Below are 14,858 nucleotides of genomic sequence, written 5' to 3'. Positions count from 1 at the left end.
AGATCACATGTCTGCTGCAATGGATCAGGTTTGCTTTGCTGAAAGATCCAGCATTAGTAAGCTTGGAACAAGTTGAAACATAACAGAAATTTTAAATGCAGTGGACTTGTAAAACTTTTCAAAGTAATACTGCTCCAGAGATGTCTTATGAAATGTGTTACAGTTAAAATAAATTTGCAGTTTTATTTATGGGGAATTAAATAGTTTAATTAATTTATTCATATGTGTTGCACAACATAGCTATTTCAGTTGCTATATAAGGTAGTCACAAATACAAACTGTGAATTGATGATCTCTTATTAAAGAGTTAGTGATGCCTGAATTTTTGATTTAACTTAGAAAGGACTTCACTAAAACTCTTGGGGTTTTCACATTATCCCATCTTTTATCACATGTGCTCACTCTCTCTCACAATTTGGTTTATTCACATACACGTGTGTGGTTCAGTACTAATATGGGGCTTAAGCATGTACAAAGAAGTACAAGAAGTAATTTATTTTTCCCAATTAGCCTCCATTCCCTGTTTCCTTGGCTTCTGCTATTTTGTGCCTGTGATATTGTGCGGGGTAGCTGAAAATACAAGTTATTCAAGGACATACTTTTTCAGACCAGTAGCTCTAGAAAAGAGCAGGCCATCTGCAGCATGACCCTACTGGCTAGTTTACTCTAGGTCTGGGATGTTTAAGGTAGGTAAAATACCTCACTTGCAGACTTCTTTACTGCCAGCAGAAATAGACCTAAAATGTATATTTATACACCTGCATTCCCTTAGGTCTGAATTTCAATAGTTTTTTAATTATATCTGTAGCACAGAAGAAAGGGAAAAAGTGTCAGACCTGAGTAATTTTCATAGAAGCTTCTCAGTTGGGTTCTGTTATCAGAATACTTGCTAATTTGCCTGTATCTTTGCATTTAAAAAAATTAGGTTGGGTGCCCTAAAAGTAAGGATAAGCTATACCCTATAAAATATGGGTACTGTTGTCCTTTGCTGATGACTATGAAATTTTTTTCTGACCTTTGATTTGCAGACACCTTTAAGTTTTGGCTTTGATCTCTTCATGACATAATATGCTTTTAGATGGAGAGGTTCCTCCATGTAAGGAGGGGTGGGGTTTATGTGTATATTGGGAGGAGGGACAGCTTAACTCATAGGAATAGCTCAGCTCATCAGGAAAAACTTGTGTGCTTTCTAAAGTTACATGGAACTATATGGTTATTTCAAAGCTTGTCTTAGTAACAATCTAATCTTGTTGTTGGTTGAAAAACATTGCAGTAGAGGGCTTTTATAGCTTCTCACTTTTCAGAGATCTGAAAGAGTATCTCAGAGTAACTTGGATTTTTTCCCACATGCAGCTGTAATTGTTTTTCTGACATTTATAATCCCCAACAACTTTCTTTGTATGATAGTTCATAATTTTTGGATTCTAATTTGCTGCTGTGTGTTAAGTGTAGCATTTGTTGGTTGAATTATCCTTTTTTGTTTTGGGTTTTAATTCATAATAAAACCCAAAAAATATAATATATAAAACCCAAAAAAAGAATCATTAGCAATTCTCTATTTTAATAATTTTGTTCTGCAAAACAGATTTTCAGTGCCCAGTTCAAGAATGAAGTGCAACTTATTTCTGTTGTTGCTAAGAGTTGTATTCTGGAGTCATATTGGGTTTTTTCTTGCCTAGAAGTAGCTGTCAGGATGGTGATGCTAAGGAACGATTTTCGATGGCCTCAGTCATTCACTTATGTAACTTTCAATGTCTGGTTTTATTCAGGATAAGATAGAAGGCATTAACCTGAGATGGCTTCTAAGTAGGGTTGTACCTGATACTGAACTGGCAGGCCTTGTTTAATGCTTGTCCCATGTGAAATCCAATGTAGTGCAAATTTAATTTGTGAAGAGAGTGCATTATTATTAAATAAAATTACTACTGGTGGATGAAGTTGTTTGTACGATAATTCAAACACTAATGTTAAAACACTTTAACTTTATCTAAAGTAAAAGAAAAAAAGAAGACTATATGAAATAAAAATTCTGTGCTTCTGGAAGCAGAGCTATGCTTGGATGATTATTCAGCGTTAGTGATATAAATCTTCATAGTATCCAATAGCATGAACAATGTCTTAACGGTTTTTCCCAAGCCTTTGGTATGTTCCTATTTGATAATGCTGCAGTAAATGACAAATACAATTGTATTAACCAATTGGATAGAACGTATTCAGAGTGTTCTTTTGCTTGGTTTTGGGGTTTTTATCAATGCCAAGTCATGTTTGTTTTTGCTTCTCCAAGTAGTGATGTGTGAGGGTAGAAGTTGGAGTCCACCTGACGGCCCTGATAGCATTATAGGTATAAGTTACTATCCAGACCTTTGCTATCTCAAAAAAACTTGAAATGGTTCTATCTCTCTGTGAAATGTGTGAGCTATCTGCCTACAGCTGTTTCATCCTCCATAGACCCCTACAATTCATATAAAACCTGGCTTAAACTGGGAAGTGTGTTGTCCTAGTATGTGCAGTATCCAGTGGGAAGCTGCTCTCATCTTGCCTGGGAAGGATTCACTTTTAGTTCCATTTGTATGCTTACCAAAATCCTATTTCCAGTAGCCAGTTATTTCCCCAATCACTGTAAAATCTGGTTAGCCAGCTATTTCACTCAGCAGTTTAAAATATGGCAATAGTCTGTTTTCAGGATTACAGATATTTTTCAGTACAAGTGAACACTTAGTTAGCTAAGTGAATCTGTCATGTACAAACATAGTATTGCTTCCTCTCTTTGAATTTCAAGGAAAAATTGTGGCTTTCTGGGTCTTCATATGTTCCATTTGATTAATTGTTAGTAAATGATGATATGATTTCCGGTGATCTTAGAGGAAATGTGACAAACTGGGCTGCTTTATCAGCTAGTAATTTTTAAAATCAATTTGGATATTTGCAAAGCAAATTCAAATAGCTTCTAAAATATTAATTTTTAAAATATTTTTTCTTGTGCCTCCTATCAATAAGTAATGCCACTTAATTTGTCTATGCTTTTAGCTGATTTACAGTGTCATGAACATGTAAAGATTATTTAATGAGATTTTGTAGAAGACTGCAACTTATTTTGACTTAATGGATGTACTGTGACAATATGGCTAACATGAAAATATGGCTAATATGATCATTCTTGGTGCCCTTTAGGTAAACTGGTAAAAATAATCTCCTTTTATCATCAGAGTGAATGAAACATAACCTTTTTCATATTATGTATGTCAGTGGAGGGGGATGTATCACTTTGAGATTCCCTTACATTTTCCTACTTTGGTAGTTATGCTCAGCTTTCAGGGAGAGCTGAATATATGCCATGGGAACAGAAGCTGTCAGCAGAAGTCTGCATGTCATTTGGTGCCAGTTCTGGGAATAAGAAAAGAATTAAAAATCCTTTCCTCTGGAATGAAGCAATATTTTAAAAGTGTGTATAAGTTAATAAGCAAAATGTGATGTTGAACCCAATTTTTCACTTCACAAATGAAATTAAATGCATTGCATTTTTTAAGGGATTAAAAATCTTCTTATCTTTGAGTATATGAATGTTGGCATTCTGATTTTGCTCATCCTTTTCCAGTGGTAAAGGTAAGAGACAAGAACTGTGCACAGGCTCTCCTTTATTATCCTGATATGTCTCCTGGCATTTCTCTGGTATGAATTATGAAAACCCTAAGCCTATTTCACTGCTGCTCTGTGCGCTTTCTTGTTCCATATTGAGGTGATCCATGTTCTGCAGTTGTTTATACCTGCTTGTCAAAATTGTTCTTGTTACTTTGCTTTTACCATTTCTGAACATGAAGCTGACAGCAATTATTTTGCCAGTATTCACTAGGAAAGCTTTTAGCAAAAGGGAATTGCTGATTATAAAGTGTTTTAACTCAGAGAAAGAAGCTAAAATCCATGCACAGGAGACTGTTGATAAGAATGAACATACCAAAACAACAAAATGGGTTCCCACTGCTGTGGCAGATTGGGTTTCTTTCTGGGAAAGAAGCAGATTTCAGCCAAAGTGTACTTTTCCTTTTCAGTGGTTTCTCCACAAGAAGTTGCTTTGATATTCTTTGCCAAATCACTTGAGACTCAAATTTTTATTTTTATTTTAAAAATTGAGTATATGCTTTTATCTAATTTTTTCTTTTCTTCTTCACTTTTATTTCAGAAACTAGTTCTCTTTTCTGAATGCTGTAGTTGAAATGCTTCCACTCAGTGTCCTGGAGTACAGCTGTTTGTACTTCAGACAAATGCTATTTCACATTCCTCAGGTGAGCTGTGGGACTGAGCACAGCCTTTCCCTTCAATTCCTTTCCTTCAAACAGCCCTGCCCATTTTCCCAACAAATGAGGCTGTTGTGCTGCCAGCAGGGAGGTGCCTTGTACTGTGGGAACCCAGGACATCCCTCTGGCTGTCCAGGACGGCCAAGACCCCTGCCAGGGGGCTCAGAAGCGCTGGCACGGAGCCCAAAACACCTGTGGTTTTGATTATGACCTGTGGAGCAAATTACCAACCTTATATGAAGACCAGCAAGCCACAACAGTTTAGGTAGAATAGTAGTGAAGTTATCACAGGTTGAAAAAGTAGATTTTGGGGTTTCTAGAATGGGGGTTCAGGAGGCAAGATGGAAGCATCTGGTGTGTCCAGTCTTTCTCTTTCTTCTTCTTGGCCTCCATCTTCTGCTGTGATGTTGGCACTTGCAGATTGGTTTAGAGTAGAAGCTGACTGTCTAACACAGGTGATAGGTATTGGAAAGTAATTGTAAACATTGCATATGTAGTTTTTAGTATAAAGACATAACACTGCCCTGGGGGCAGGCAGAATGCCTCGGACTGTCTTGATGAGTGGACCTTGGCAGGACAGGAGAAAGAATTTTGTAGATAACATGCAATAAACAACCTTGAGACCAAGAATTGAAGAGCCCTGACTCCTTCAAGCACCAGGCAGGGAAAAGAGACTTTCCAACTTTTCTCGGGGTCACTCTGACCAGCTAGAGATCCTGACATTTTACACCCTTTCGATCCTTTGCAGAGCAGCTACATCCTTTATGGAAGTGTAAAATATGAGGTTACAAGATGTTATTCCATGATTTTCTGAACAATGGCATTAGTTTTAGGAGTTAAAACTCTTCTGATGCCTGCTTACAGAGACAGTTGTAAGTAGCAAGGTCACAGACACAGTTTCCCCATGGTGACATTTTAGGCAGGTGGGGCCATGGCACAGGCCTGCTGTTCTTCACTGTTCAGCAGTGCCTGTGTGCCCTGACTGTGCTGGTAATGGCACATCTTGGGTTAGGGGTGTGCTAATGGGTGTGTACTTTTGTAATGGAAGGAGAATCAGCATTACTGTCAGAGTGAAATGATGGTAGCAGGAAACCCATGAGGGCTGAGGTTTCTTAGCAGATCTTTCTTGGTTTCACCAGTCTGAATCTGGCTGTTTGTGCATCTTCCCAGTGTCGGCCTCTATGAAAAGGAAGTCCAATGTTTGCTTTTATTATGGACATGGTAATGATAAAGCGAAGTCAAAATAGTGAATGTACAAGCTTCCACCCTGTAAATTGCTGTTGTGCATGCAGGGGTGGTGCTTAAGGCAGTTTCTGGGTGTTGAAATGGTAAACCCCCTTGGTGTTGCTTGTTCCTGTAGGACCCTTAAGGTTGTACAACTGATTGATATTGAGAGTTGTTGCATTCACAGCTGCTGGTGTGATCTTAAACAGCTTCTGTTGTCTAAATCCTGACAAAGATTGTGATTACCCCTTGCTTTTTTTATAGGCGTCTGGGTTTTGGTGGTTTGGTTTTTTTCCAAGAAGTTTTTGGCTTTGGCAAATAAGTTTGTCTTTTATGCCTGGGTTCATCAGTTCTCAGGGGAGAACCTTGGCCTCTGAAGTGCACCACTAGTCATATAAAGAAAAAGTTGGGTTGCTTATGGCTTTGGATGCTTCAGTAATAGTGGTGTGGTTGACTTAAGTTGAAATTTGAGCATTGTTTCTCTGATGTTAATGTTACTTTGCTTCTGTTCATAGATCAATTAGAAAATTGATCTGTGAACATGGCAAGACTGCAGGGGTAAACAGTTTTATTTCTGCATTTGCCATAGCAATGCTGTATGTGAGAATTGGTTACTTCTCTTCAACATGAGCTTTTCCTTGAGATCTCCATTTAAATGTTGTTTTGAATTTGATTTCAAAAAATGATCTTGTAGCTCCCAATGAAATAAGTTGGAGCAATATCTACTTATCAAGGTGCTGGGTGTTTTGAAAAGTCATTTCTAAAAACTTTCATACTGCATGAATTCATGTTTACTTTTGAACTTAATCTCTTCAAATGTGCAGCAGTCCATTTTCCAAAGATGCTGTAAAAAGAAGAGTTTGTACTGTGTTGCTAAGCTATATAGAACAGCCTACAGAAAATTACTAAATCAGACTAATGTATGAAAAAAATGCAGAGAATGAGACTGGAAGCTGCATATGAGCAATGAGGTTTAAAACCAATGGCTGAGTAGAGACTCACTGAGGAGCAACAGCTTGTTTCATTGTTTGGATTAGAAAGCATTGCAACAGGAAAAAACCCTTTGGTAGCTATCAACTGTATACTGTGATAACCTGTCTGTTCCATGGACATAAAGTATAAGGTTTTCAGGCAAGTCTTGATGTTGTGGAACTCAGCTAGAGTTGGTAACTTTAGTACCTCTGTATCTTTTAACTGTAAATGCTTCATTCAGTCTTAATTCAGATGTTCTTATCTGAGTACAATGCTGGTCTGTATGTAGAGAGAATGTCACAAGACCTTACAGTAAAATGAAGCACAAATATACGAAGAAATTCATTAATAGATTTTTTTTTTTGGTTTTGTTTTTCTTTTTTTACATAATGCAGAATGGGAGGAGTGGTTAAATACTTAATGATGTTAGTCATGACAGAGTTTGACTGACAAGTGATGAAATTGCTTCTATTTCCACTGACAGATAAGAGGTTTTTTGACAGCTCTGTGGAGTTTGTTCTTTGTTAATGTGACAACAGTTCTAATGTAATTAAAATTATTCTTGAAGTGCTACATAGAAATTAATTTCAAAAGGAGAGGAAAGATACTAAGGTACTTAATATAATTTCTGCATGTTCAATTGTGCTAAGAAACTGTTCAATTTATTTTAAGTTCTGTTACCAAGTAATTTATGCATTTTTATAATAAAAAGGTGAATATGTGCTTCAACAGACTTATCAAAATTGCATTTTGGTTGATGGTTTTTTCTTTGCCATTCCTGTGAAATGAAAAATGTCAAGATCAGATCCAAACTTTATGCTGGTTACTGAATTTCTTGATTTTTTTTTTCTTTTTTAAATTCAGGATTTAATTATAGAGTGCAAATAATATACCTGCAATAGCCTGAACTGTGCTTCCTTTGCTTTTGTTAGATACTGCATTCCTTAAAAAACATTAATTAAGTGGGTATGTACTGAAGTTAAAAGCTAGATCAGAAGATATGTAAAAAAGTATTTGGTCACAGTGACATGCCTTAAAATACTAAACATGGGAAAAGGAAGTAGAGTGTTTGAGGCAGTCACAGGTTTCTGTTAAAAGGGAACTGCTTGAAACTTGTCACACAACAGTTTGATTTCTTTTATGTTCTCACCTGGGTGTCCAAGCCAAAGTCCTTGGCCCTTGTGGAAAAGGGGAAGTGCTGCAATGCACTGCTCCTCATCTGCTGTGAACAGGATGGAAATGCCATCTTTGGAGAGCAAAAATATCTTACAGTCTGTTCGGTGAACTTGCCGTAGTGCTGCATTTTTGGTTCAAGTTTACTGATGTACTCTCTACTTACAGACCTTCAGAAAATGCAATACAACTTGAGTCTTGCAGAACATGTAGCCTCCAATTTATAGTTTCTGAAATGAGATGCTGTTTTGACTTTCTCTATGACTTTCTCTATAAAAGGCAGCTCTTCAGGATTCTTTCTGATATCTTTTATTTTTTTCTCCTACCCCTTAAGATCGTGCTGGAAGCATCAGTACTCTTGATTCTTTAGATTTTGCAAGATACTCCGATGATGGCAATAGAGAAACGGATGAAAGAGTAGCAGGTAAGTGTTCTATATGTTTTAGGAATCACAGAATGTTGATTTTTACTGTTTAACTTGTTGTTTCTAGCATAAGTATATTTAAATGAACATTTCTGAAGATGACAAGATTACACTGAGGTGGTTTAACTAGTTGCTTGATGTTGGAGACTTCTGCTGTAATTTCTGTAAGTGTTCAGGCAGGTGTACTAGTGTATGATTCCAGATGTCACCAGGGCAGAAACACACAGTATACTTGAAAATTGTGCCCAGTCTTGACAATAGAACTGTATCCTGGTATTAACTGCTGACTACTACTGTTAAGCTGAAACATTCACTAAATTACTCTACATAGTGGTCTGTTGCTACTATGTGGGTTAGAGCTTTCTGACATACAGATCTGTTGCAAGTCATCTCTTAAACATAGCCTTCATTGAGATCAAATAAGCACCTCCAAACCCAGAGCAAATTTGGGATTTACTCAGTTCCATAAATCTTCTTCACTACGAATCTTAATTGTAGTGCTTTTCTCTCCTATTTGATTCTTTGGTTGTATAAGGTTGGGGTTTTTGCCTTTTGTTCTGAGTCTTTGGCACTTCTAATTTCAGGATCTAGTACATCACCAAGGGCAGGACCTTCTCTTAGGTTAGAAATTATTTTACTAACCACTTTTGCATGTGAGCCATGTTTCTCTGTCCATTTTTTTTTCCAAATTCATATATTAAGTTATTCACAGCTTCCACAGAGAAATCCATAAAAGCTCTCTAGAAATGGCTACAGAGCTCTCTTTACTTCTCCTCAGTTAGTAGTATTCAATATCCTGAGCTCATGGAAGTTGTCCACGCTGTGACTTCAGCTCACATGGTTAAGCTTTATGAAACCTGAGGTGATGCAGGCTGCCATGTCTCTCTTCCACCCTATTGTCTCTACTCTGAAACACCAAGCAACGAAAAGGCTGACAAAACACAGTTCTGTAAAGGATCTTCATTCTGAAATTTCATCTCTGGGTCAGACTGAAATGGTGGGAAAATCTCATTTTTCTTACCCAGCCAGTGTTGCTGAGTTAAAGGACTGGATTAAATTCACAAGCTCAAAGCAAATCCAGGTATTTTGGTGTTCTGGTCTAGTACTATAGGAACTTAGTGTTCTTCAATTTGTATGGAAACTTCTGGATTCTTATTACTATTTAGCTACTCTCTTTTTCAATATACATAGTTCTTTTTAAGGAGGCAATAGTTGTAAATAGAAAACTAATCTTCTTAAAAAATGGTGTTTAAGGAGCCCAAGCCTTGTGAATTGTGTCCTGTAATGCAAGGAAGAAACAAGCAAAAATCCCAGTATTTTATTTATTTTTGTTTTTGTAAGAGATTTTTCTTGGTTCTAGTCAGTATTTCTTATCAATAGTGTTACTGAGAGAGCTGGTTTGATTCTTGCTTGGAGCTGTCCTTAGAATTGGATTAGAGATGCTTATAGAAAATATAGACCAGTCAGAATTGACATCCAATAGAACCAGAAATCTTCTGACAAAACATTAGTGACAAAATATTGGTTACTTCCAGTATGAAATTAATATAGCCTAAAATTAAGTGTTAAGTTTAAGTAAATAGTAACATTGATCAATATTTTTGATAATTGCTATATAGTGATTGACTGCTGTCATATGTAATTGATGAGGAAATTGCATGTCAGGATATTTACAGTTCTGTGTTCCTTTAGAGATGTTTTTCAAAGAGTTCTTAAAAAGTAACATAAGAACTTGAATGAAGTAAGATTGAATATTATTTCTGGATGTTTTTAAAGACTAGAAGTTTTCAAAAATATTTTGTTTGTACTTAAAATTCTGGTTCAGTCATAATTGCTTAAAATATTTTGCCTCAATCATGTTTAAAGCTAGTTTCCCAAGCAATTTCAAAAACTGATAAGTATTTATTTGGTACATTAAGAAATTATGTCAACAGAGGTTTCAAAAATTTTGCAAATCCAGTTCCTTCTTTAAACAAACTCTGGCTTATAACTTCTGCTTTTGAAGTTGTTCTTAGCTGCAAATGCACTCTGAAACCTAACTGGAAGTCCATCTTGCTTATTTCTTCTAAAATTGTTTCTTTTCTGTTAAGAGCTTTGATGCTTAGGAGATTAAAATTGTAATCTGTTGTGAAAGCTTGGGGCCATGAGCTAATAGTCATCTTTTTCTTCTGATAGTTCTGAAGATGAGGTTTGAATCGTTTCTCTTTGTAAATGCCTTTCTCATGCTCCTATCTTTGCTTTTTACTGTTTGGACAGAACACATGATTTCCATATCAGTTCTCTATCATATCAAAGGCAAGATAGGACATAAATGTACATAAGTCACTAAATGAAACTGCTGAACTGGTTCTGAGTCAGAAGGACTAGAAAACTGAGTTATAACATACCCACTTTACAAATACTTTTGTATCTTGACTATATTAGAAAGCCCCAAATCAAAAAATGTATGCATACATCATTATCCAAAGCCACCATATTCCATTTGTCCATTATGAATAGTGGTGGATTTAGCTGCCTTTTTTTTGTTTTGTTTTAACAGTTCAAAAATTTTTGGAAATAACTGTATCAACTCTTGCTTGAAATTGATTTCAGTACTTAAAAGCTATTAGCCCACTTCATTCCCTCTGGAATTAGAATTAAAATTTGGCCTAGAAGCAAGCATGTTTTGAAGAGTTGCTGAAAAGAGCTTTTTACTTGGCGAATCTGCTGGAAGGAATCTCAGTCCCTTCTATAACATTATCACCTGCTTGACTGAAAAGATGCAAGTCATAGAAGCCAGTCAGGATGTGGAAAAGTATGACAAAACTAACTGCAATTTAGAAAACATAAATTTTCTTCTTTATCTACCTTAATGAAAATGAGAGTTATGTAACAATTTGGATAATACATTTGTAATCCAGTAAGAGATGAAACAAACCAAAATGCATCCTTACAGCTTGCAGTTTACTAGATGGAAACAACTTGTTCTCTAAGACTGGTAACTTTTGAATCCAAAGTCATGTATTAAGTGCCTGAAATACTTGCTCCTAGGATAGACTCAGTACTGAAGGATTTGATAGGGGTAGTAGACCTCCTCCAAATACTCATAATTTCCAGAAAGCAGCTAGAGAATGGAAAACCTGCTCCTTTCCTGTGTTATAAGGGTACACCTAACTTGAATACCCACAGGATTTGTTTAAAATAGGTTGCCTCACATTCAGTCTAAGGAACTGAATCTTCTGCCACATCTTAAATTTGCCATGGTCTAAACCCCCTACTTTGCATAATTCAAAATGTTTATTATTGCTAACCTGCCTTTGACATCAACTCAAAAGATGAGAATCTAATAATTTTTGAGAATTTAATAATTTTAAAAGCACATGCTGTGCTTTCAAAGATGATAAAATTAATTCTTATAATCAAACTCCATTTCAATCATATGTATTCTCAGATTTCCCTGTATTTGCATTGATTTCTAGCTAGTCTCTGTGTCTCTGATTAGAAGAATAAGATTTGAAAGGAGGGGAGCAGTTCAAAAAACATTTCTTCTTGAGAGTTTAATTTATCTAGACTCAGGTTCACAGTTTCTGCTTTTTACAGAGCCTTTTTTGTGTTTTTTTAGTAGGCACTATTAAATTGTGCACACCAAAATCAGAGGAAAATCTTTTAAAAAATCAAACAAAAAAACAGAGCACAAAAGGCATCTGTAGTACAACAATCACTTGTTAACATGGTGTGTGTGCTTTGTTCACCCTGAAAGCAGATCTGGTTTTGTCTTCCCATTGCCTGTCTTAAGCCTGTGAAGGAGTTGTAAGCCTCTTAAATTTCCTTCCAGGTTGAAGGTTGTTCTTACAGAAGGTCTCCAGGGGCTGAAGCTGAAGACAAGTCTGCTGTAGTTCAGGTCTTCTCTGTAGGTGGTCCTGTCTCATTAACTTCAAAGCATTAATGAGGCTACTGAGTCAAGTGTTGGCCTCCCACTATTAGAGTGACAAGTTCTCTGTTACTTGCTCATGAATCTTCCTCCTGGTCTTTATTTTTGTACTGTGGTAGTAATATCTTGTGCTGAAGTATAGCTTTCTGTTTTGGGACTATTTGTGTTTTGTGCTGAAGTGTTTCACATTTCAAGGCTGTCTTTTTGCTTCCATCATCAACAACAGAGCTTGTAAGAGTACGAAAGTGCGGAAAGCTGGGTAAGCAAAGGGGCCCTTGATACTTCAGAGGAAAACTATTTTTAAAAGAAAATGTCCAGATGCCATATAGTGGCTTCACAACACAAAGCTAGCCTTCTACCATTATCTGAAGTACTGGGTACTTCACAGTGAAATATGCAAAAATCTGACAAGGTATTCTAAATGTAGATGATAAAATTCTAGTGTAATTGGAAATAGTACTGCTTACACAACACAAATGATGGATGATTTTAGAAGTACTGTTTATTTCCTCAACTTTTTGGCCTTAGTTCAACAAGACTGCTGTTCATGTAGATCTCAGCTAGTCCAATCCCAATTGCAGGTGGTTCTTGGTATGATCCAATAACTTATGAAGTCATTAACAAATATGAGTCAATAGAATAAGACCCTTGAGAAAGCTTAATTTTGAGATTTCAAAGCTCAGCAGACAAGCTACTCACTCCTGATATGCACTTCTCTTTTAAGGTGTATTAGATTAGCTGCATGAAAACTGAAACATTTAAAAATTTAAAATGCTGATCTGAAAACCTTGGTCCAATGCATCATGGCTTGCTTGAAAGATTCACCCATTTTAAGTCAGGCTTTGTAATTTTTTTCAGGAAATAGCTGTAGTGATTAGAAACTTTTAATAACAAAAAAGCCATTTAAAAGCCATCACTTTTTATTAAAAGAGTCATTGAACTTTAGATAGTTTTCTCCCCTAAGGCAAACTAAATTGTTCAGAAATGCCCTTACCTGTAGGAAGATTACCCAACCTTAAGGCTCTAAATTTCTATTCTTTGCTTTCTTGGTACAAAGGAATATCTGATTGTTTCCTTTTTTTAGGCTGTCTGCAGCAAAACTTTTGTGCATTATTCTTAAGGAGTGTCAGCCCCTTCACCAGGTGCTGGGAGTTGTATGTGTTATTAGCCTAGTCAAGTATGAAGCTGAACTTCAGCTTGGCTTTGTCAATGCTTCTGAAGGCATAGCTTCAGCTTTGTAACAGGAGAGGGGGAGAGGCATCAGGTCGTTTGTATTAAAAGTCAATAGTTCATAATGGTTACAAATAAAGGGGTTAAAAGGTTGCCTTTTATGTAAGAGAATGCTGTAGAATCAACAAATGGGAATTACTAATGTTGATTTCATTGGTAGATATGTTGAATTAAAAATCATTATATGTTTTGGCAGAAGATCACATTTCAGTATAACTTAAAGAGCTTTTAATCACAGTTTAACATTTGACTAAAGTTAATGTTATAGCTGTTTTCATGTATAATTGTATAAACACCTATAAACTTCTTCAAATAAAAGCTACATTTGTGACTGACTTGAAAGCATCAAGGTTTGTATGATGGCAATTATCATGGTGCCATTAGTAAGATTAGATGAGGTACAACTGTAACAATGCTGTGTTGCGGTGGGATTATGTGGCTGTTTTGACATGCTACCAAGTGACAGCTTCTCAAATATACTACATCTAGAATCTTCTACTATAACAGAAACATGCAGCAGAGTAATCTACTTTTAAGGTTGAATGGGTAAAGTCCTAAAGATTTCTAAGAATTGTCAGCATCGTCACAGTTCACTAAAATTCAATTCTTGCCGTCTGACATGGGTTTGTCTGACATGAGTTTTTTGGCTTTCTACGCCTTCAGACATGTCTTATTCCTATTTTCCTTAATTGGATTCCTGAGTTTTTATAGTTTGCATTGTTTTTCTAACTTTTTTTATTATTTATATCATTCTAGTTCAGGGCACTCCTGATCTGCAACTGTTCTGGTCTTCGAAAATATTTTACAAGATTAAAATGTTAACACGTAGTTATTTCCATAAGAAAAATTTCTTAATTTGAGTTCTTTAAAATTTTCAAAAAGTAACAAATTAGTATCTTACAACTGTGAATAAGTATCTCAAATGCAAGGAAGTAAATTAGCTAAAATTAGGTACTTACTTTATCATGAGAGCGTTTTCTGACTTTGTTGCACAGAAGTATTTGCAGATCAGCATTGCTGAATACTAGAGAGATCTTACATATTTTATTCATTGTATCCTCAGTTGCGCTTTTATATTGCTGCAGTAAAATTCTGTGCATCAAACAAGTTACTTTCATGTAGCAAATGTTGTGTATTGTAGTAACTCCTTCAGTTTTTATGCAGAACTGCAAACTGAGTGAATTTTTTTTCCATGAGTGCCAATTAACAAGAGTCTTAATTACAGATGCTCAAAAGAGGAACTGGTTTTATTTGCAGCCTTCAGTAACATTTTTTACCAGCAAGGGCCAATGCAGAGTTTCTGCTGTGCATTGTGTTCTGTGTAAATATTTCAAAATGCCATGTTAAATTGTTTCCAGGCAGTGATTAAAGATTTCATTGAAACTTTCTTGTTAAAAGTCACTACAAAATTTTTCCTTTTGTTTGGGAATAAAGTAGATAGTAAACTATTCTAAATAGGTCATCTAACACTTCAGCGTGGTAGGTGTTCTGTGCTTATCTCTCCTAGTTAAGAGTCCTTCCTCCTGGTAACTGTATATTTCAGTGTGATTAGATAATCTGAGAATTAATGAAATGCACGTATTTATCTGGTCATCTCTTAAATAGGTTTCCTTAGATGTTCTACCTGTAAATG

General features: G+C 35.9%; 1 protein-coding gene across 2 annotated transcripts in view; it reads left to right on the top strand.

The window, feature by feature from the left end:
* Window positions 1–14,858, top strand: part of RELCH (RAB11 binding and LisH domain, coiled-coil and HEAT repeat containing) — a 77,141-nt gene that overhangs the window by 9,007 nt on the left and 53,276 nt on the right. For both annotated transcript variants that reach the window (XM_077181834.1, XM_054628872.2), the window contains exon 2: window positions 7,996–8,085. In XM_077181834.1, coding sequence (XP_077037949.1) covers window positions 7,996–8,085 — 90 coding nt within the window. The remainder of the gene's footprint in view (window positions 1–7,995; window positions 8,086–14,858) is intronic.

The sequence above is a fragment of the Agelaius phoeniceus genome, chromosome 1, assembly GCF_051311805.1.
Source record: "Agelaius phoeniceus isolate bAgePho1 chromosome 1, bAgePho1.hap1, whole genome shotgun sequence".
NCBI classification, from domain to species: domain Eukaryota; kingdom Metazoa; phylum Chordata; class Aves; order Passeriformes; family Icteridae; genus Agelaius; species Agelaius phoeniceus.
This window is presented reverse-complemented; position numbering and strand designations above follow the sequence as displayed.